This window comes from Haemaphysalis longicornis, unplaced genomic scaffold, assembly GCF_048455015.1.
Source record: "Haemaphysalis longicornis isolate Haplotype H1 unplaced genomic scaffold, Haemaphysalis longicornis Haplotype H1 scaffold_1, whole genome shotgun sequence".
Taxonomy (NCBI): Eukaryota; Metazoa; Arthropoda; class Arachnida; order Ixodida; family Ixodidae; genus Haemaphysalis; species Haemaphysalis longicornis.
Window position 1 is genome coordinate 362,155,916 of NW_027526203.1, and position 22,109 is coordinate 362,178,024.

Below are 22,109 nucleotides of genomic sequence, written 5' to 3' on the forward strand. Positions count from 1 at the left end.
CTGTGTCATGCACGTGGCTCTAGCTCTTAACTGCAGTTCTGCACTGCAGTGATGGTCACAGCAAGAAAACTGTTGCCTTCTGCCGAATATGATGCAGCCTTTTTTCTTTTGTTTCCCTAACCTAAATTCTCATTTAAGAATGCACAAATAGTTGAAAATTTGAGCTTGCGACAAGCTCAGCCACTAGACTGTCGGGCTGTGAGGAAAAGCCAACCATTCAGGGGGAAAACGGAGGCTTAATAAAACTTGCCGCTGGCGGTGGGATAGTTTGTTCATTTTTTTCCTAAGAGGAAATAGAGGTGACGTCACAGAAATGTTATCAAAAGGAGCAAAGGTCCATTGGCAACTTCATGATAGCAGTTAGTGGGACCGAATGGCGCATTTCTAACGGTGAAACAAAACAGGACTTCTTGTTGTTTGCTATGTTACTTGTCCCTTTCGTGGCCCAAATGCATAGGCCTGCTGTAAAGCTCACAGTCACTTGCTAGAGCTCTGCTTATAGTTGAACTATCGGTTGGTGTTATAGAAGCAATAATAAAGTCATTCATTTATTTTTAGGTTCTGGAGAAGGGTTTTATTCGTTGAAGCAATATTTTCTTGCAAGTGTAGTACTTTATTGGCATTTACTAGCCATGCTCCTCCAGAGCCCCATCAGGCACAGCGTCATTGCACCAAGCTGTGTTTCTCTTCCTACTTCGATCTTTGCGTGCAACAGCCCGTCCTTTACCGGACAGTGCCCCCCACGCATGGGGCAAGGGCTTGATTCCCGCCACTGAAGTTGGTAGAGTTTTCAACCAGTGGCTCGCCTTTTTCCAGGACACTGGAGCAAAACTCCCCAGGGTATCAAAACATACTTGTGAAGAGGCTGCCCGTTTATTCCTCCTGAACACCATATCTGACAAAGGGGCATAGCATCACAAGTGGCCATCTAAGACAGAGGTAAAGCATTGCAGTTGTATTTTTTTCTGCCAGAGTGCTACTGGAAGTGAGCTGATCTTGAGAGATGTGGGCTTTGTAATCTGTCCCGTTTAAAGCAGCATAGGAATCCGAAAGAGATATCTCAGAGAGCTACAGAACATGGCTTCTTCGAGGACCATGCTGGTCTTTTAGTGAGTCCCGCATGCAGTTGCCCACCTATGAGCACTGAGCCTTGCTTCCCAGCATTCAATGAGTGGATGATGAGGGCTTCAACCTTGCTCGTTCCTGCGACAGTGACTGTGCTCCTTGTGCCTAGAAGTGCATGTTACAGCGACTGCTGTGGGGTGCCACTGCTTCACGGACATTCAACATGGGCCAACATGTTTCCTCCTTTGCTGTCATTTTCTGCGGAGCACCAACTCGTGCGATGGAAAGCTGGAAAGGTAGGTTTACATTGCACATTCCTCAGTCAAAAATCTATCCCAGCTGGACAGCACTGATTTCAGTTGCTTCCTTTAGTTGCGTCCTTTACCAGTGAAACGTTTCTGTGAAGAGGAGTGCAGTGGCGCTTACTTCCGAATATGGGCACATCCTCTGAGCCGGCTTTGGCAACAGGAGTGAGTCCTCCTAGCAAGAGCACGACCACGCCATCCAGCAGAGATGAGTGCGGACCCACTACCAGCACGGGCGCCTCCTTTTGTGAGGCCAGCTTGCCCTTGAAGCTGTACGTCAGGCCACCGCTCTCGAACATGAGCCGTAGAAAGAATGCTAAGAATGGCTTCAGGTAGTCCCTGCCCTCGCCATCGCAGTTCACAGCACATGGGTGTGGTCCCAATGGAACGCCCATTGTGAGCGTAGCATGGTCGGTCAACATGCCCATCCCACGCGGGTCGCGGGGACAGTTCGCAAAGAACACCCGTCACATATTGCCCGGTTTGCAACCAGTGGTGCAATAAAATAATAAAAAAATGCGGTAAGGAAAATTGAAAAATGTTACCGGCATGTTTTTCAAAAAAAGGAAGAAAGAAAATAATAATAATAATATCAAAACAATACAATGACCAAAGCCAGGGCAAAACGAAAAGACAACAATTACATGACCGTGTCGCAATTGACAAGGCAATTTGCATTATAGGGCGGCGTAGGTTTGATAGGTTAATCGTTTTGTTAGAGCCACAAATATAAACAGTGGGGACCACGCAGGGTATTTGTTTACATGGTTATCATTTTTGGGGGGCAGAAGCACAAAACAAAAAAAAAAAGCACAAACCGTAGTCAAGCGGGATGAGGAAAGAGTGACGTACAGACCGTGATCATGAAAGCCATAAGTGAAATGGGAGAGAGAAAACAAACATTCAACCGGTGTCAATCGTCCACGGTTCGTTTGATCCACAGTCGCCAGCAGGCCGCGGCGGGTGCACAGGGTTGCCAGGATGTGCAAGTGGGGCGGAACGAGCAGGAAAGGAGGACGGGTCCGAGGGGGGAGTTGTCGCAAGGTTGCGCGAGACAGAAGGGGGAACAGGAACAGAGGGAAAACAAAAAGGCCACAGATTAAACACTGAACAGGCAACGTCTCACGGCAGCCATACCAGCTGCAGAAAGGCTAGTTAATCTGCTAAGCAATGCTCCGGTGCAGGAAACGTTAGCGAATAAGACTACGCAAAATACACTTTACGGTCAACTTGAATAAAAAAAAAAAAAAAACAGTGAAACACGATGCTAAGCGAAACAACAGGACTACTATAATAGCAAAACAATAACAGGCGGGTCTCGTGCAAAAAAAAAAAAAAGCTCCTTTCTTAAAAGAAAGATTGTTAAAATGCGAAGCTTTCTCCGATGCGACCTAAGTCAAAGTCACAGTTCAAAATCAAAACTGCTTCGACCGGGCCAAAATTGCACAATCAGATAGACAGGGGCTTCATAACGCGAGGGCCCTAGGTTCGATTCTGACCACGGGAAGCGTTTTTTTTTTTTCTTGAGGTGCTTGATGTACCTTCTAAATCGAAGTGTAAAGTTGGCTTTGCTGTCGCGCGCGTTTTGCGCGACGACCGACGCCATCAGTGAGACATAAAACGCTTCGCTTAAAAAAAAAGCAACCACACTGGCGCACGGTAAAGTTCCGTTGCACAAATCGACCGTATCCCAGCGTCAAAATCATGAGCTTGGCTTTGAGTCTAATTTATTCCCCTTCACAAACTTAAAAATCTGGATCGGCGAGAGAAAACTTTTGGCCAATACAGATGGCATCAGCGCAGTCAATGCTGTTTCGAGTAGATGACAATGGCTTGATCTTCGGAAAGCTATGAGCTCACTCAAACACCAAGACGTCCGCTATGTAGACATCCGGTGCGGCGTTTGCCGTCGCGGTAACCGAGCGCCATAAAAATGAGCTCGCTTCCGCCACCGTCACTACCGCGATTCCCACCATAGCCGAGAAGATCGTTATCGCCCTCTCCGCAACCGCACCGCAGTATTTAAACCCATCACCATAGTAACCGACTCCCAGGAGCCATGCCAGCATCACCGCACTGGCTGCATTGCCCTTCCCGCCGTTCACACATTATCAAATCCGCCCCCACTCAGGGACACACGTCCCTGGAGGGGAATGCGGCTGCTCATGCCGCCCGCACGCATGCCTACCGGGCAATTTATTTTCTCTTCACTGCCGTGCCACTTCCTGAGGGGGATAGCCACGCCGTTCCCCGCACATATCACGATATACTCTCACATTGCATACGCACTTCCCGCCGCACTCTATCACTGCCAGACGATGGAGACAGACTAGACGTCCCAGACCGTACATTCCCTGACGGCACCCTGCTCCATGCCATCCACCCCACCACACGCCTGTACCATATGGTTTAGGCCTGCGACCACTCCCCCCTCCCCTCTCTCCCCCGTTTTCCCCGAGGAGTGGGCCGGCATGCTGGCCCGCCCGGACCCGGCAAGTGACCAGCTTCAGCAGTGAGCGCGCCTGACCGCCGCAGCCCAGGGACTCCTGAAGAAGAGATCTTTGCCAAGACAGAGGACACAAAACTGAGACAATTCTAGTTTAGTCTCCACCTGAACAAAGTTTACTCCTCCTCTTGTGACAGAACTCAAAATTTGGAAGCTTAGTGAACCAAGTGACCTGCAACATGCAACCGAGACAATGTTGAGAAATAACAGATACTTGTCACAAAGGATGTTTAACTTTCATTTTTACCGTACTTATCTAACAACCGTCGTACAAGTAAGCGACAACTAGCTTGTGCGTGCCTTTCCGTTACGTCGCTTTGTGTGCATTTCTGGGATGGCGCGATGCAAAGGAATAAAATAAAGTGTTTTGTCAGCGGAACTTGCTCGAAAATGCCAGTTCTGTGCAACAATCAATCCCAACACCACGATTGATCTTCTTGATCCCCATCCTGCATGCACTGATTTGTTTTTTGCTGTCTGTAATCTAATAAATTAACCGGATTTTTTTTTTCTTGGGTTCCCGCTCTCCGAAGACACGTGTGAGCTTAATGATGCAGTTATAACGATTCTGTCAACGTAAAGCCGTCGTCGTAAATCCCTAACAAGGTTCTTACAGCCAGGCATTGCTTTATATATATATATATATATATATATATATATATATATATATATATATATATATATATTGGAGGTCGTGGGTTCTGGAGGTCGTGGGTTCGGATCCCACCTGGCGGGCATTTTTTCTTCACTTTCTTTCTTTCTTTCCAAATTCTTAATCTGTTTCAATGATGTACCACATCCTCCCCTTTGCTTTCCGAGGTTTTCTCGACTGCCAACCCTTATTTCTGTGTTATATATATATATATATATATATATATATATATATATATATATATATATATATATATATATATATATATATATATATATATATATATATATATATATATTTAAGAAAAGCGCGCCAAATGTCACCACCGTAGCATGTATAAGCGCCTGCGCGCACTTGCCATGCCGTGCGCGCGAGCGTAATTGACATCATCCCGCGCGTTTGGCAGTGCATTTCTTGTTTACCAAGGTTCCGCTGTTTTTTAGATATTTTTACATTTTAGTTTTTACGTTTATTCATATTTTTTTCTCCTAATCGCGCACTGCCCCTACTTGGACCACGGGTCCTCCTGTTCCATATTAAAAGTTCCACTACCACTACTACATATATGTATACTATATTACTATACGTTAACGAAACCTCGGCGAACTGAGCGTCTGCCCTATATAACACTGCAACAAATCATTCAGGTTAAATTAGTCTACGTCAATAATAATCTTTTTACCTCATGACAACACCAGTAGTCGAGCGCAGAAAAAAAAGGGCCAACTGCTCAGCTGAAAGCCCACGAGAAGCAACGCGCTCGGGCTATTTCACATTTCTTGGGTGGGCCTAACTTGACGCGTTTTCTGTGAAGACCAGCTGCGCTACAAAAGAACAGCACGCATTTTCTTTTCGTCTGTCCGTTGCTGTTGTTCCTTACGCAAAAGAACTGCCTCTGAACCGAACCGTCGGTGGCCCCACGATATTTCGAATGGATACCGGCATATGAGCGTGGACAGAGCGTTCTCCTCTATTCAGGCATTCAGTAGTTAGACGTACGGCCCGCGTTTTTGTAACCTTATAACTTCTGTCAGGTTCAACGAATCTATAACAATGCTAAGTTTCATAAAGCTGGTTACGTGAGACGTGCCTTCGACTGCAGTTTGGGGACAACGCCCGTTTCGCGCTGCTCGTGGGGCTAAAAACGCATGCTAACACCCATGAGTTCAGTACGATCAAAACATGTGGCCGCGGAAAACAGCTTTCGTCGTTACGTGCACCTTTTTCTGAAACAAAGTACATAACGTTTTAAAATAGAATTTAAAACATGCAAAATTTTACAGTTTCATTTACTGATGTTTTTTTCACAAAGAATGTGCATAAATTAAATTATTTCAATTATTACTGTAGTTACTGTTTCAGAACACTTCTTTACAAAGTCTGATTCTACCTATAGTGCTTAAATCCCGGCAGCTTTAAACGCGTACAGTGGTGGCTGCGACTAATCCACCCTAGCCCCAGCTCCCCTATCTCCAACTTTCCTCCGAGCTTTGGATAAACCGTTTACTCTCTCTCCCATCACCCTCTCTCTCTCTCTCTCTCTCTCTCTCTCTCTCTCTCTCTCTCTCTCTCTCTCTCTCTCTCTCTCTCTCTCTCTCTCTCTCTCTCTCTCTCTCTCTCTCTCTCTCTCTCTCTCTCTCTCTCTCTCTCTCTCTCTCTCTCTCTTTCTCTCTCTCTCTCTCTCGTGCACGTGTTCGCATCCGTACGTGCACACGTACATACATGCAAGCACTACGGTGCGGCATAACGGTGATGCGCGGTGGTGATTCACGATTCCCAATGCTGCACACGGCCTTTCATCACGATTCCGACAGGAGAGTGCACTGGGCAACTGGCATGCTACCGGCTCTGGTCTCCTGGGGCGAGGATGCAAGCACATGCGGGCTGAGTCAGGCCGGCATGCGAGGCAGGCAGCGGACGCACCTGCGGAAGCCCGTGAGAGGCTTCTCCGCCCGGTCCTTGTCCGACAGCCCCAGCTGGCCCAGGTAGCAGCCCAGCCAGGTGAGCAGAAGGAAGAACACGATGAACACGATGCGCACGGGCACCAAGACCACCGACATCAGGGCCACCTGGCGGCCAGAACAACAGCGCGCAGGTGGCAAGGTTGCGCTAGGGCCCAAGATTTTTACATCGGTAAAACTTACTGGCAACGGCAAGTTTCGGCTGCCGCACCAAGGTGATAATAAACGTGGCAAGCATCCGGAACAACCTGCCAGGAGAGCCGCGAAAGCGTGCTTTGACCTGTTTCCGTGTGTACTCCTTAACCAAAACATTGTGGCGAATGTTGCCGTATGGAACAGCGTACAGAACAACAGGCGGGAAATTACAGGTCCAAAGTTTTCAGATCCATACCCCTTGAAGGCCACACAGCGCGTTTTCACCATGCGGAAAAGAAAAAAAAAAAAAAACAGGTCAATTTCACACGGGCGTTCCACAGGTAGACAGATAGGGCGCAATTAGTGACATTGACAGCTGCAACACTTAAGGACACTTAGTCCGTCATCCAGATGCCAACAGCGCCCTACCGTTAGGCAGGATTCAACAGCGGTTCTCAACCATGGGTGTTACGTGGAGCCTTGTGAACAGAAATGAGGTTGCGGACCCACGCTACGCCCATGGACGAGCGGCGCCGATGTTGACATGTCACTCCAGGCGATTCGCTCTAGTGCCCGAAGAACTGCAACGCATCTTTTAACGCGAAAGTGTTTTATTCCGGAATACACAAACATTTGAGTGACGTCATATCCGTCACGGAAGTGACGCCGATAACACGAAGCAAGCGGCATGTAAAGGGTGCACCCCTGCACACAATGTCTTCTTGCGGGGAAGCAACCTTTAGAACCAAAGAGTACGTTATACTTAGGGTTGTTCGTTTTCGGGTTTTATAGTTTAACACGAAAGTGTTTTATGCCGGGATACACCAAGATTTCACTGACGTCATATCCGTCACGGAAATGATGCCAGTACACCTTTACCGAAGCGACCCGCCAGCAGGACGTCGCTCACCAAGCACACCCACAAGACAGGCGCCGACCCGCAAATCATGCTCAGCTGTAGATTTCGCTGTACATTTCACTTTCGTGTTTTACCGATTCCTATGACAGAGGAATCAACGACAATTTTTATGCCCTTTAATTTGTCATGGCTGCGAGGCAGAGGAAATGAGGCAACCCAAGAGCGCGTGCTATGTGGAGAAGCCAGCATAGTGTGCATGTTCGGCGGCTAAGCCAGCTTTCTGCAACGATGCCACAGTTCGAAGCGCTATGGCTGAAGATAAAATATTAGTCTGGTTCATTAACAAAAAGAAAAGATTTGTCCCGATAACAATGATCCCGATTTTAAAGCAACTAAACGAAATATTAAGGAAAACAGGCCAAACAGTGCGGACTCACCAGCCACTCCGTTAACCCCATCACATGCAGATTATACCGCGTTGTGAAGCTAGCAGTATACGTTATTAACAGCTCGCTAAGCACATTCGAATTGTAATAGTTTCAATCCTTGCCGAATGAAAGAGCTTCTTGCTAGACCTTCATTCCAAGAAGAACAGAGAACAGGCCGCTTGCTTCGTTGTACTGGTGTGGCTTCCGTGACGTATATGACGTCACTCAAATGTTCGTGTATCCAGGAATAAAACACTTTCGTGTTAAAAGATGCGCTTCAGAGGTGAACAATGTGCCTAAAAATTAAGTTCCTCCGCGCCAGTTACTGCTGGCGATGAGGCGTCTGCACCTTCCTTCTGGCGCCCGGAGATGCAAGGCAGGGTGATCATTTTCGTACAGTTTGACTAGAGCAGTTTTATTGACGTCTTATTCAACGCAGTAGATCAGAGCCAGTTTTCCCAGACGGTTGCCAGACGACGGTCGGTAACGGCTTTATTTCGTAGAGCTTAAATGTTGCGCCGAGGCCTTGCTCTGTGTTGTCGCGCTTTTTTTTTTTTTCGTGTTCCAAATAAAGTCTATCACGGTTTTGTATTCATCCCGTTAGAAATGTCTATTTCTAATTAGAAGTGTCGCCGCAGTCTAGCTCCCTCCCCCTCCCGCCCCAGAAACGTCGTAGGAGGGAACAAAAGCACGAATTAATAAAAAAAAGTGTTCGAAGTAAGCGGCTTTGCAAATAGTACAATGAAAACACAGCTGGCCAATCAACGATTTTAAAAACTGTTCGAAGTGACGAAAATACGAACTATCCCACCCTGGTCGGTTCTCTCTCTCTCTGTCCGTTTGCCCGGCTAATTCAACTGAATAAAAACTGAATTCATTTTGTCGAATGAAATTTATTTTGATTCATAAAATCAGCTGAAACAATTTATTTAGTAACGTATTTGCACGATTCTAACGCACCGCCGATTGTAAGGCGCGGGTAATTTTAGGTAGGAAAATTCCAAAAAATAATTTGACGCCGATTCTACCCCGCAGGTGTAAGATACATGACGCCACGTTGCTGGCAGAAGACAATTTATTTGGGTCACGCAATTGCAGCAGCAAAAAAATTAGCAGTGGCTTAGCTCGGCTATGCCAGGATATACGTAGCGTGAGCTAAGGTTCAGCTGGTTATTCTGAGGTTTCCTGGTTGTCTAGGATTAGCAGATTATCATGCTTACTGCTGCTAAAACGATTTCCAATCCAATCCAGTCCAGTACAGTACAGTCCAGTCTAGTCCGGTCCAGTACAGTCTAGTCACTGCTCCTCGCGCATGCGCAGCACGGCTCTCCAGGAGCCACGCGAAACGGTTATCAAGCAGCTCCGGCGCAGCGTCAGACTTGGCTAGTGCACAACGGAGGCGCACAGCTGGGCACGCGATTGCGTGCGCGATTTGCAAATCGCGCCGATTGCGTGCGCGATTTGCCTCAATTTGGACGACGAAAAGGCAGAGGCAAACTTAGATCCGTTGAAACAGGGTTGCTGCAAAGGTTCCCATAAGAGTGTTCACCCGCCGCGATGGCACAGTGGCTAAGGCGTTGTGCTGCTGAGCCGAAGGACGCTGCGGTTGATTCCCGGCCGCGGCGGCCGCTTTTCTGATGGATTCGGAAAACAAAAACGCCCGTGTGTTCGATATTTCAGCGCACGTTAAAGATCTCCAGGTGGCCAAATTAATCCGAAGCCCTCCACTACGGCGCGCCTCATTGCCTGCGAAGCGTCGGCGCGTTACAATCAATCAATAACAGTGTTCAAACCGGGAACTTATACAGCTTTCGAGCTCCGCCCGAAATGACTGGCGCACTGCTCGCAGCGTACCGAACATTTTTAATGGACATGTTGTGGTGATGTTTGCCGCACAAGGATCAGCGCCATTTTCCAGATCCTTGTGGTTCAGGGCGTCATTTATACTGTGAATGATCACGACCTCACTTAGTAACATTCAATTTATGTAAGCGTCGCCGCCCTGGTCGAGATAGAAACAGACATGATTATAACGAGTGAAGCCACGGGCGCCCGCACACAAGAGGCTCCTGGTAATGCCCTAACAAAATCCGAGACGAACGAACAGTTTAATTAAGCGGTGCAAGTGACAAGACGTCAGTCGCTGATATTGTAGCCGACCAATCAGGTTTCTACGTAATGAAAAAGGCAAGGAGGAATCGATGCATTCTTCACGGCTGTCTTTCTTTACGCCTTGTCTCAGTGCCAGCCCCGTAGACAGTTGGCACGGCAGGCCGCAGAGAGGAATCACCACTCCTTTGTCGATATCCTAGCGTGCGCTACAGGCAACTTTTTAGGAAAAGTTCTGCGCTCACAGCGGCCTCCGTCTGGTGCAGGATGGGCGCAAATGCAACCGTCACAGAGGAGTGGGAAAGCCTGCGGACCAGCTCGCAAGCATTGAGGACCAGAGGAGCCTGGTCGCCAGAGCGTGTCTGACAGCTACAGCGCAAGGATCCTTGAACTAAAGAGTCCATCCGCTCTGCTCAATAAAAGTTTCCATCACCAACCATCGCGAGTTTGCCGACGGCAGAAAATAATAATTAAAAAATGGCCGCGTATCTGCTCCTCTCGTTGCAAATGTCGACGAAAGACGATAGTCGACTGGCGCCCCTGCCAAGAACATGCCTCCCTTCTCTTTCCCGCTCACCTCTCATGCTGTTCCTCTCCCGTCTCGTTCCTCCCAAGATACCACGCTAGAGGTTTGCTCAAGCCAATTTAAATTTACCGCGTTCCACTGCTCCAAGTCGGGTGTCTCGATGTCAGCGCTGCCGTACGGCCGAGGCGCGCGTGAATTGAGGCACCCTACTACAACGTTTATAGAACCACGTTGCCCCACTCCACGAGCGTTCCAAGCGGGACGGGGATCCCATCTAATGGAGCCTTTTGTTGCTATTGCAGTTTGATTTCTTAAATGCCGCCAGGAGGTAGCGCTAATAGAAGCAGGCGACGGTTTTCTGCCGCCGATGTAGTATTTCATTTGCTATCGCAGAAACCAAGCAACCACGAATTTTTAATAAAAGAACACTTGCAAATATTACTTATGTATTGATTTGCTCCATTATATTAGCGTGATGTCTTGTTCTTTTTTGACACCGGACTTCGACGTTTACATTTGGCTGTGAGTATATAAGACTATTGCGCAGCTTTCGTTTCAGTTTGGCCGGGTGGCTGAATCGAGTCACAGACAGGCAGACATACAGACGGACCAAAAACTCCCACCTACCCTCGCGGGAACCCCTGTGTAGATGCGACGCATAGGCGGAGCGCCAATCCAATCGAATCCAATCCAATGCCCCTCGCGAGAGAGTGTTCGCTATGGGAGAGGAGAGGGGGTGAGCGGCGGAGAGCGCAGCTGGCGCGGCGAGGAGAATGGGGGAGGGGTGGACAACGCCGACGACAACGACGACGACGCCGGAGGGACAAGGCGAGTGAATCAGATGCTCTGCATCTAAAATTCCTGCGTTTAAGTCGCTTTAAAACTGCAGGTAAGTAAAAACACACATACAAATTGGCCGCGTTCGAAGGAGCCCGATGAGTCACGCGCGGAGAGCCGACGAGCGCATGCGTGGGAGGTCTTCCCCGCTGGAAAAAGGATCCCTGCATGCGTGCGCCGACGTTGGGCTCTGCCGCTTCGCTGGCTCCGCCGCACTACAGAGAACTTCGCCGCGGCCGCTGGGCAACGGCGAATTGCTTTGCGCGCTAATGAAGCATTGGCGGCACGTAAACGAAACAAATTCCAGCTGATTGGTGGCAGCCCCTGCATTTAATATAGGTGCGTGTCCCCGCAGCCGCGACCGGCGCAACTCTATGACCGACGCGTTGCAAGGTCACAGATAAGCGCAGAAGTGTTGCGAACCTTGATTTTGTCGGCCCTGGTGAGGTGGATGCGGTAGTAGAACGGGTTGGGCACCACTTCTCTGGCCGGCGAGCCATCGATGAGGTGGCTCATGTTGTCGATCTCATCGGGAGTCTTCAGTTGCGTGTAGTCTGCGAGGCACAGGGAAGGTGGTCGTATTAGGGCACTTTCTAATCTCTCTCTCTCTCTCTCTCTCTCTCTCTCTCTCTCTCTCTCTCTCTCTCTCTCTCTCTCTCTCTCTCTCTCTCTTGTGTTCTCCAGTAAACACCCACCCACCCACACACACACACACACACGCACCCGCACGCACACACACACGCACGCACGCACGCGCGCACACACACACACACACACAATTTCTTAATTAAAGCACACGAATTTACACGGGTTTGTATGTACTATACACAACGAATACCGATAGCTTGATAGCTCGAATGGGGCTATTTCCAAATGCCAAATAGGTCGCAGAATTTTACGGCGCGAAATTCACCGAGAAATTTATTATTTTAGAACAATTCAGAAGTCCGCTTCAGTCTAATATTTTTTATTGTTGACAGAGATCGAATTGGCGATGGTCTACCATATATTCCAGCGAAAATGCGATGGGACATCATCCATTATGGTGGTAGGCAATCAATGGCTCCCTTCGAGCGACCAGAGTAGTCCTTACTGCTACAGATCGCGTCTTTTTCCCGTGTCAATGCAACTCGTTAGTTATATCGCAGAAAATTATTTATTTGCTTCCTGCAAAAAAGTATCTTCATTTGATCGCACACAACAATCCCGGAAAGTACGTTGACCGGGACAAAAAGCTTCTCCCATTCGCAACGGGAAGAGTGACTTACACTGGCTTATCAAGCTACTGTAGCTGACTTATCAAGCTAACTTCACAGAAAAGCTTATTAGCAAAGTTTCGCCTGTGCGCAAGCGCCGGTTGTTGGTTGACTGAGTGCCCGCTGGCAGGCACGGCCTTATCGATTAAACACCTAGGCATCTGGAGAACAAGTATTCCAAGGGCTGCACTCCGGAGGTCGCCAGCAGCGGAGCAACGAATGCCGCGACTAAGAAAAGAGCACATTTCCGCGCGCGGGCAGCCCCAAACAATCTTCGAAGACGCTGAGCAAACGGCGCAATCGGGCCGAGTCATCTGTGGACGAGGTGGAGGACGCTTATTGAGAGCAGCAGTTCGATGGCCAGGGTTGCCGCCGTATCACCGCAGCCCGGAGGCCAGCCCTCGAGACGGACGACGCAGCTTTCCTGCTCGGCCAAGGGACGCCGCCGCGTCCAGGCGTACGCGCGGCGAGATTATGGTGCGCGATAGCCCGCACCGAGGAACCGCGGGATGTTCGCGGTACAAAAGCGGCCCTTGGGCCCTTGCAGCGCGACCGTCGGTCGACCTGTGGCATGCAGAACTCGTGCCGAGTCAACGTTGCGCCTACTTTTCCTATACGTGCACGCGGATGTGTCCAGTTGCGGCCAAGAGGAAATATGGCGTCCTTAGCAATTGGGACTTTTCTCTCAGGGGAGCAGCTTTTCACTGTCGCATGTTCCAAATGGTTATGGTACGCGAATAAACAAATTACGCTCCAGCCTTTTTATCGGTATAAAAAGCGTTGCCTGAAGTTACGAATAGGCACTGCGTCCAGGGAAGTCATGATTCCCAGACGCTCACAGTTAGCTACACCGCTCTGCAGCTTCATTACGGGGAGTCATGTGACAACTCAGCTTTTGCAAGATTTTGAGGGGAGAAGAACTGGAGCGCGGCATGTCCGGAATAGCGGGTAGCTCGAAGAGCTTCTTTAAAACGAAGTCAGGGCTACTGGCACGGGGCAATTATCAAAATACGCGCGGCAGTCACAGGTGCCCGTTTAATTTTAAAGCAAGGGGCTGCTGGACACAATTCTATCAGCTGTCCACTGCCAGCAGCCCCGATTTCCTTTTGAAGAAGCTTTACCAGCGTGCGCGGCTGACACACACGCACGCGGTCACAGCTCCATTTATCATATCAGCCAGTTGGTGTGTTTGCACCGGAAACACCGCAGAGCTTTCATCCCCGCTTAAAGATGACGCTCTCGCGTGATGCTCCGCTGCAATGCACGGCACAGAGCGTCGTGGCGCATACGGTAAGTGGTCCCGCCGTATGAGCAGCATGATACTTTCGCCACTAAAGGCAGTGAGAAGCAACATAAGACGTCTAAGTCCCTGTGAGGAGCAAGGCCTAGTTCAACGTCCAGGAATGATTATTGATGCCGGAAACCGTAAATAACCAACATATACCACTTACCGATGTTTAAAGAAGTGCCTTTTTAGACTCAGAAACCTGACACACATCCCAATTAAAATGCGGCTATTTGGCCCAGTAACTAAGAACCGGCCCCGGCCGGCACAGCGCCAATTGTGGACACGCGCATTAATGCGCGTGTCCACAAGGAACGCAGTGTCGCTGACCGTGCACGGGGGGCCTGTACCGCGACCGGTTTCCCGGTCTGCTTGACAACCGATCAGGACACGAAGAAGCCGAAGGAGGCCTCGTTCCCGTATCTACAATTACCGAGAACGGCGGTGTTCTGCCACCTAAAGGGCGTCCTAACTGATCGGCTAAAGCCCATTCACAAAGATAAGTCCCATTTCTACCGTTGCTGGTGCTCTGCTGAATGCTTGCAAGACAAATTGAACAAGCATTGCCGAACATCTTTGTGTGCGTGCGTGCGAGCGCGCGCAGTGTCCACACAGCTCGGCAGAAGTAGAGTCAGTAGAACTGTGAAGGCTGCGACACAGGCTAACCTCACCGCAACGGCTCAAAATCCCAACATCCGTTCGGCGCCACGTCATAAAGGAAGCGTCCAGCTGGGCATTAATGCTTTTGCACTCACAACTCACATATAGGAAGCGCTTAGGTGTGCTCGGAGTTGTTTTTTATGCAACGATATGCTACGGCAAATAAAACTTCCTCTCCGGAGTACGCTTTCGCCAATATCGAGTGACACTGAATATGACTCTGTACCGACGCCCTCAATTCACAGAAGAGAGCGACTGAATCTTCTAAGCATACACGTATGGCCTCCAAGTGTGAGAGAAAAAAAAAAGACGTGAACGTCGAGCAATAGAGCGCCCTGCCTCCCTGCCCTCTTCTTTGACGACGCAACGTCGCGAAAGCAGCTGGTGCAGGAAAACTCTCCGTAATAAATTATTTCGCATCTGCCAATGAATCCAGCATTTTAAAGGAACCCTGGCCAATATTCCTTGGATTCCGCATCACAACAGTCATGCTTTAACACTTTTAGTTGGTTGTTTGTTCTCTTTGCACAAATCAATTTTTGGCTTAATGTTTTAATTGGTACTTTTAAAACGTTCAAAAATTGTGATTTTCTTTTTCAAATTTAAATTTGGTACATCACAAGTAAACGAACTCTTCTGTCATTTCTTCCATTCAGTTTAGTATATGGCACCTTCTCTAGCAAGAAGGTTAACTGAATAAGTTATAGTGCCACGGTGCCAGCGAGTGACATAATAATGCTACAAGCGACAGCCTGCCTTCAGCCGCTTTGAGGCGAGGCCACGGAGCAAGAATAAAATAGGAGGGGAAACAGCTTCCTGGGGCAGCCTGATAGCGTCACAAGCACTTGGCGAACGTCAAGTTTCCGGCATCTGGCGGCAAGCGAAGGAAGTGCGCGGTCATCGCCACGGCCGGCGCGCGTTGTGTTCGCGCTCGCCCAGTCCAACCCGGCCGCGGCATCGCGTCGGTGTTTCGCCGGGCCGCCGAAACATTGCGTGGCCGAAGCGAGAGTGTGTGCGCTCTTCTGCGCTTCCGTTGGCTGATGAGCCCGCCTTCGCGATTAATTTTCTGTCAATTAACCGGCCGGTACGTACGAATAAAAGGGGCATTTTTTAAATGCGTATGCAATCTTGCGCGGGCTGCAAGCCCAAAATACAAACCTGTAAACGCAAATAAGTGTAAAACCTGTAAACGCACGGCCTTATCTCGCGTGCGATGCACTCGAAGCGAGTTGAGTGCACCGGTCAATTTATTAGTTATGCGACAGTGCGCTGAAAAGTGCCAGCATCACCGACGTTGCGGGACGATGACGCGCGCACGCGCACGCGCGCGCTGCGTCCGAGATAAACGCGCGTTCCGTCCCCGCGTCGCGCAGCAGCTCGAGCGCATAGCTATCACGCCTTGTTGCGAATGCTGCAAACAACAGTATTGCTTTCAATACATTCAACCAGGTGCCGCTGTCAAATTGTTCGCCGCCGCAGCTGCGGAGCTCCGTAGGTCACCGTAGTTATCATTGTGACATTATCTGGTCCCTCGATCGCGCCGGCCGCAATGGGCGTTTCCTCTCCTATATATTCTTGCTCCGTGGGCGAGGCTGACTGAGCTTTAAACGGCGCAGAAAATGTTCTGTAGGCCAACAATCTAATCCAGAACATCTTAAACGGTTCTAGACAGACCGAGAGATGCATATCTGTTATGTTTGAGAAACGCCGGGCCGCTAGTCCTCTCAATACGATAAACGAAGTTCCGAAGGCCGTCGAGCATTAATCCGCTCGATGCGCACTTACCGGTTACGGAACGCTTTTCCACAACATAGATAAAGGAACGGAGGTCACATTTACATAACCGAGAGTACCAAATTGTCGATGAAGAGGCAAATCAAGGACATCTGCCATCTAGATGGCTATTTCTCTTCTACCTTGCCGTTGTCTTTGCACTACCTACGGCCCAATAACGGGGCCCATACGTCAGCAACTGCCATATGACCTCCCGGGCGGAAGACATGTGGGATTCGAACACTGAAATTAGAGCGGGTACGTTAGCGGGTTCAACAAACAACGGGCTTAGCACGCCGTATTGCTGCAGGACTATACGGACTAATTCAGAACAAAGTTCTAAAAACGAGCCGATATCTCGCATAACACGGCCATGTTCTTGTTTCGTCACGTTGAACCTGAAAAACCGTCACCGCGGCCGGTAATCGAACCCGCGACCTCATTCTTGGCACCGTAATGCCTCACTGAAGTTATGCGGCGGGTGTACAATCATGGGCAAATGAAACGTCATCACAAAAATATGAACCGGAACACACAAACAGCGTGACTTCTTTCCATGCAAATCAAATTCACGCGTGGCTTAATTACAAAAACAGAGTCGGGAAATGCGGCTTTCGGCGTCCCATTATTGGACTTCCACGAACAGTTTTTTTCAATTTTGCGTGTTCTGGTTCATATTTTTGCGTTGGCATTTCATTTGTCCATGACTGTACACATTAGACGGCGACAGAAATTTGCCGGCTACGGCAATCGAAAAGGAGTGTCCAATCGGGAGTCCTAAAATAGCAGCTTCACCCGCCGCGGTGGCTAAGTCGTTGTGATGCTAAGCCCGAGGTCGTGGGTTCGAATTACAAAAACTCCTCTGGGTGCGGGATTTGGGCGCACGTTAAAGATCCCCAGGTGGTTTAGATTATTCCGCAGCGCCCCACTACGGCGCGCCTCACAGCACAGCTTCAGCGCGTAACACCCACACTTGAACTCCGCGACAACAGCTTCCGTCCACCCGGATGTAAAGCCTTCGCGAAGTGCGTCGAGCTCCCTCAGCGGTCGGAAGTTTGAACACAGAAATTGTGTGACAAGGGTCAAAAATCTTCGGCGCGGAAAAATATCCACCAGATATCTCCCGAACGACACAACGCACGAGTGACTACTGCGCGCAGAACGACACAGTACGCAGCAAGCCTATAAATAAAAACATACGCGCCCAATAAACATATCGCAAAACAAAGCCGCGTCTCGATGCAGACTTGCACCCCGCGCGTCTTTGCCAGTGCTCGGGGCAGCTCAGGTTCAAAGGCGTATCTCGGGAGCGGAAGATAAGCGTGTTTGTTGCCGTCCTCATCGTGCCACTGGCCCCGCGATCGCGCGCGCCCGACCGCAAGTGCGGACTTCACTCGGAGTCTCATCGCCAGGACCGGAAGGCGTGCGGGATAGCACTGCAACGCGAGGCCCGTCCGCTAAAGATTTCCCGACAATTATGCACGGCCTCTCACAACGTTGCCGAGGGAGCCACCGAGCTGGGTGTCACCGGACTATCTGTTCATGGCTGTGTTACGGGGGACGTGATGCCGATCTCTCCTCACATTTGCCACCTTCGAGGCCGAAATCTGAAGGATTCGGCCCTGGTGCAGACAGTTTCAATGAGGGCGCCGCCATCCTGTGTCCGCATGGGCGCCACCTGCGCCTCGGCGAAGTTTTCGTTGTAGCGCGTTGTACGTGCCCTTCCCTAATATACTGGGAAAGTTGCTGCATAGGACTAATTTAAGCGATGGGGCTTAAATTGGCGACTTTTTGGGGCCACGGGGAGCTGAAATTCCCCTCGAGGTAGCGTGGTCCACGGTGGGTAAACGACGCCGTGTCGAACATATGTTTGCAATACTTCGTCACAAGTTTTTTTTTTTTTTTTTGCTTGTGTGTGTGCCTGGGATCGCGTATAGCGGGTATTTCATCGTTTTACTGCAAAAACGGATATTTGTAAAAACGACCTAACCGTGATATGCTCGGCGCCCAAGGGTAACAAGCAGAAGCGCGTGTCAGAGTAACAGACTGCTGGTTTCAAATCCCTGTAGGGTGCAATACAGGTTGTTTTGGGGGAACTTAGTAAGGATTTGGCATATTATAGGTTGTATTAAATCTTATCGACATATCAACAACTCACCCTCAGCCGCCACTGCCCCCCACTATAAACAAAACTTCCTCTCTCTAGAATTCCAAGTTGCTCTGCAGCACAGTTTAGCCGTGCAACTAATGCACAACATAAATAAAATAAACAAGAATGATATAGGGACTTATTAAGCGTCCGCTTTTGCGTTGCTTGGTTTGATGTTGCGGACAAAGATGCATCCCATTTTGGCAATAGACCGAACTCTTGGCTGGAGTGAGTGAGCGAACTTCATTTTGCCCGAGTTGGGGATGGGGGAAGGAGGAAGGCGGAATCCTCAGGTGCGCAGGGAGTGCGCAACTCATAAGCTACCAGTCTGGCTCATTTATTAGCAACATTTCATTTAAACAATGCGTAAATTAGTGGCAAACCCGCCCGCACGATGCCTACAAAGCGCAGTCAAGGCAAAGGAGCGGCCGCGCCAGGCGCACACTTCAGAGAGAGGGAAAGGCGGCCCGCACGCCGCGACCGCTGAGTACGAGGGTACGTTTCCCCCTCGTCCGATGGAACGGTCTATACATAAAGTGTAGCCAAAGACTAATGCGGCGAGGATACGGCTACACAAACTGCCACACAGTCCAGATAATTCCTTCATTGCTACTGCAGGAGGAATATATGCGGCATGTCGAGAAAACTTTTGCGGCGTTGTGATCATTTTTGCGTCGTTCTGTAACCAGAGCGAGTAACAGAGGAGCAGCGAACGACAGAGCGGAGACAGCGAGAGCAGAGAGCTGCCTTACAACGGCGGCACGTTGGCGTGGAGACGACAAGTCAAGCGCGGTGCAGCGACAGCAACCTGCAGCAAGTCTGCAGCAACAGAAAGCCTGCAGCCAGTGCGGCCGGCAAAAGCAAGATAAATGGTAATGGCGGCGACGAAATGCCGATACTGGTGGAAAACAAAAGGAGCAACAGGCAGCCAGTGCCGCTGCTAAAGCAAGCAAACGTGACCGCTGAGACAGAGCGCTAAGCCCGTTTGGCGTGGTGTACGAAGGACGTGTATGAAACGCCGCGTTGTGAACTTCGAAAGCCGAAGCATGGCGTGCTCATTGGGCCGACCCCAAGTCCGCGAGGGAGAAGGACGAGATGCTCACGCATTCTTAAGATCCACCAATGAATCCTCAGCTGATTTTTTTTTTTTTCTGGATAGCTGGGTAAAGTCTAAAATGCTGGCAGATTATAGCTGAACTGGCAAATATACTTGAATCGCAAATATAAAGTCAACGACAGCAACACGCTATACGTACTTGAACTTCCATTGAGGGTAAGTTGATTAATCAAGGTGACATAAAACAGCGCTAAGGGCGAGGACGAGAGAAGCGCAGACGACACAGGCGCTGACTTCAACTAAAGCTTATTTTGAGTGCACTCAGGATTTATACATCACATGCCATGCGCCCAAAACAGGGAAAAAAGACATCGAAAATGAGACACTCTTGATAGCCCCTTCATTGGTGGAACAGACGATTGGGTAACTTGTAATAGTGCTTGGAGCACCAAAAATGAGGACTTGGAGCGCACTTTCCAGCTTTTGGAGCAGGTTGTTTTCGACCACTTTAATTGTCTTGTAAGGACTACTACTCAGAGCCACGCAATTCCTCAACATACAATAAGACTGCAGAAAAAAAAAGAGAACCACACAAACCATAAAAGCACCAGAAGAAGCGTTTAGCTGGTTTTTCCAAAAAATTATTTCAAGCACGAAAACACCAGTTCAAGAAAACAAACACTGTACAAGCAAAACGTAAGCCTATAATTATCAGCATTATAGGTTTAGAACTTATTTTTCTGCAAATAGTGCAAGTTTGAAAAAGGTTCCAAGAGCTCCTCCGACCCTCCTTCAGAAGACTCTGGCCACTTTGCACACCAGTGAAGCATTTTTGGCTCACGCCTCTTGAGATGAGGAGATCAGCATTGCTCAACATCTTCTTAACTGAATCGATTTAAGCCGGCCATTCTTGCTGTTTGCCAGCCTTGCTTCTAGCAGTGGAATCACCTGGCTTTGATATCTTTTCGCGTGGTTCTTCCAAAGCGTGGCCTTCAAGTCGCTGCATCTGACGTTTCCAAGAGCCATTCACAGCTCTGATGAGCTCTCCACTCAGGGGCACTGCTGCTAAATTGCGGCCAAATCTTTCTGAGAACAACAATATAGACCAAAGGCCGTTGACACTTGAAATGGAGAAACTAGTTCAATCCTGAAGCCTTTGCCTTGTTTCACTGAAGCCTCTCTCTACATCTGCGTTTCCATGCGAGAGGCTTAACAGCGCTTTTACAAATGCTCCCAGTAATGGGTACCTTAGGGCCCTATCACCTAGCTTTAGCTCAAAGATCTTTTGCCAGAACTCGTCCAGCCGATAAAAAGGGCTATAGTCAAAGTTTTCTGTCATGACTAAAGGCTGAATTCATCTGTTAAAGAGGACACCTGGTGAGGTGCAATTATTGGGGAAGCTCTTAGCCAAGTTCCTCATGGGTGCAGCAGAAGCTTCTAGAAAAGGCTTGCTGATACAGCTGAGGTCCCTCAGCACCGATTTCCGAAGTGGAAGCCTGGAGAGCAGGTATCCAGCGGCCTTTAAGTAGAAGCTCCTTGCTCCTACTCGAACTGTTTCTTTTCATGCGGTGCCCAGTCAGCGAGGGTAGTTTCGGTATCTGTGCTGATTTCAGCGTCCTCCTTCCACTTGGATGGTATATCAAGTTCAAGAAGTTCTCCGGACTTTTCCTGGTAGACTTCTCGGCGCAAAAAACGTCCAAGGACCTTCTTGATCAAAACTTCCATCTCAGAAGAGAGGATGTGTAGCAGTGGCTCTGTTTTCTGGAACAGGGTCGAAAACCCGATGAACAAATCAGTACAGTCGTGCTATAAAAGTGCCTTGGACAGAAAAGCTTTATTTGTGAGAGGTAGATTCAGGCGGTTAGAGAGCACACCGCCACGAGCATTTCGACCGGACAGCACCACTTCTTTCACTGCTGGTAGCTGTTTAAGGAGCCGGACAAGAGCCGGGCCAAGTGTCAGCCAACGCGAGCTCACGTGCCGAAGAAAAACATTCTCAGGTAGGTTGAGGGCATGCTTTAAGATGTTCACTTTGTGATGCAGAGCTTCTGAAGAAGCAATAAGTATCCACAAGTGCCGCTTCTACATCACTGCCCAATTCAGCTAGTGCATGCCCAAAGGCATTGCGCACTTTGTGCAACAAACACTCCACAATATCGAGAAGGGCAAGGCTGACATGTTTTTCCAGCTGTCTTTTTAGGCTTTTCATTACATAAGGCCCGTCGCTGTAAAAACACAGCAGGTTGTCTCTTGGAAGATCTTCTATGCTTCCTTCACAGCTTTGAAGAGAACATCTGCTCTTGCTAATCCCAGGTAGAATGATTGCAAATGTTCAACTGTTTTTTTTTTTTTTGTCAGAACAGTACCTCACAAGCACATCAAGCTGTTGGCAGCGCTGTTCCGGAATCGGTGTCTCGTCAATTTGTATTGTGAAAAAGACTCCGGATGTATAAAACTCCTGGACTGCAGTGTCGTTGAAATAAGTGCTCAATCCGTCAGACACTATGTGAAAAACTTTCTTTCTCCCGCACTATAAGTTCTTAGCA

General features: G+C 49.1%; 1 protein-coding gene across 5 annotated transcripts in view; it reads right to left on the reverse strand.

Moving 5' to 3' along the window:
- Lpcat (lysophosphatidylcholine acyltransferase) overlaps positions 1-22,109 on the reverse strand; it is a 118,847-nt gene that overhangs the window by 24,303 nt on the left and 72,435 nt on the right. For 4 of the 5 annotated variants that reach the window (XM_077686186.1, XM_077686189.1, XM_077686188.1 and 1 more), the window contains exons 2-4: positions 11,807-11,937; positions 6,452-6,597; positions 1,492-1,709 (exon numbers count right to left, since the gene is read on the reverse strand). In XM_077686186.1, the coding sequence (XP_077542312.1) occupies positions 1,492-1,709; positions 6,452-6,597; positions 11,807-11,937 (495 nt within the window). The remainder of the gene's footprint in view (positions 1-1,491; positions 1,710-6,451; positions 6,598-11,806; positions 11,938-22,109) is intronic. The other variant, XM_077686187.1, reaches the window with a different exon arrangement.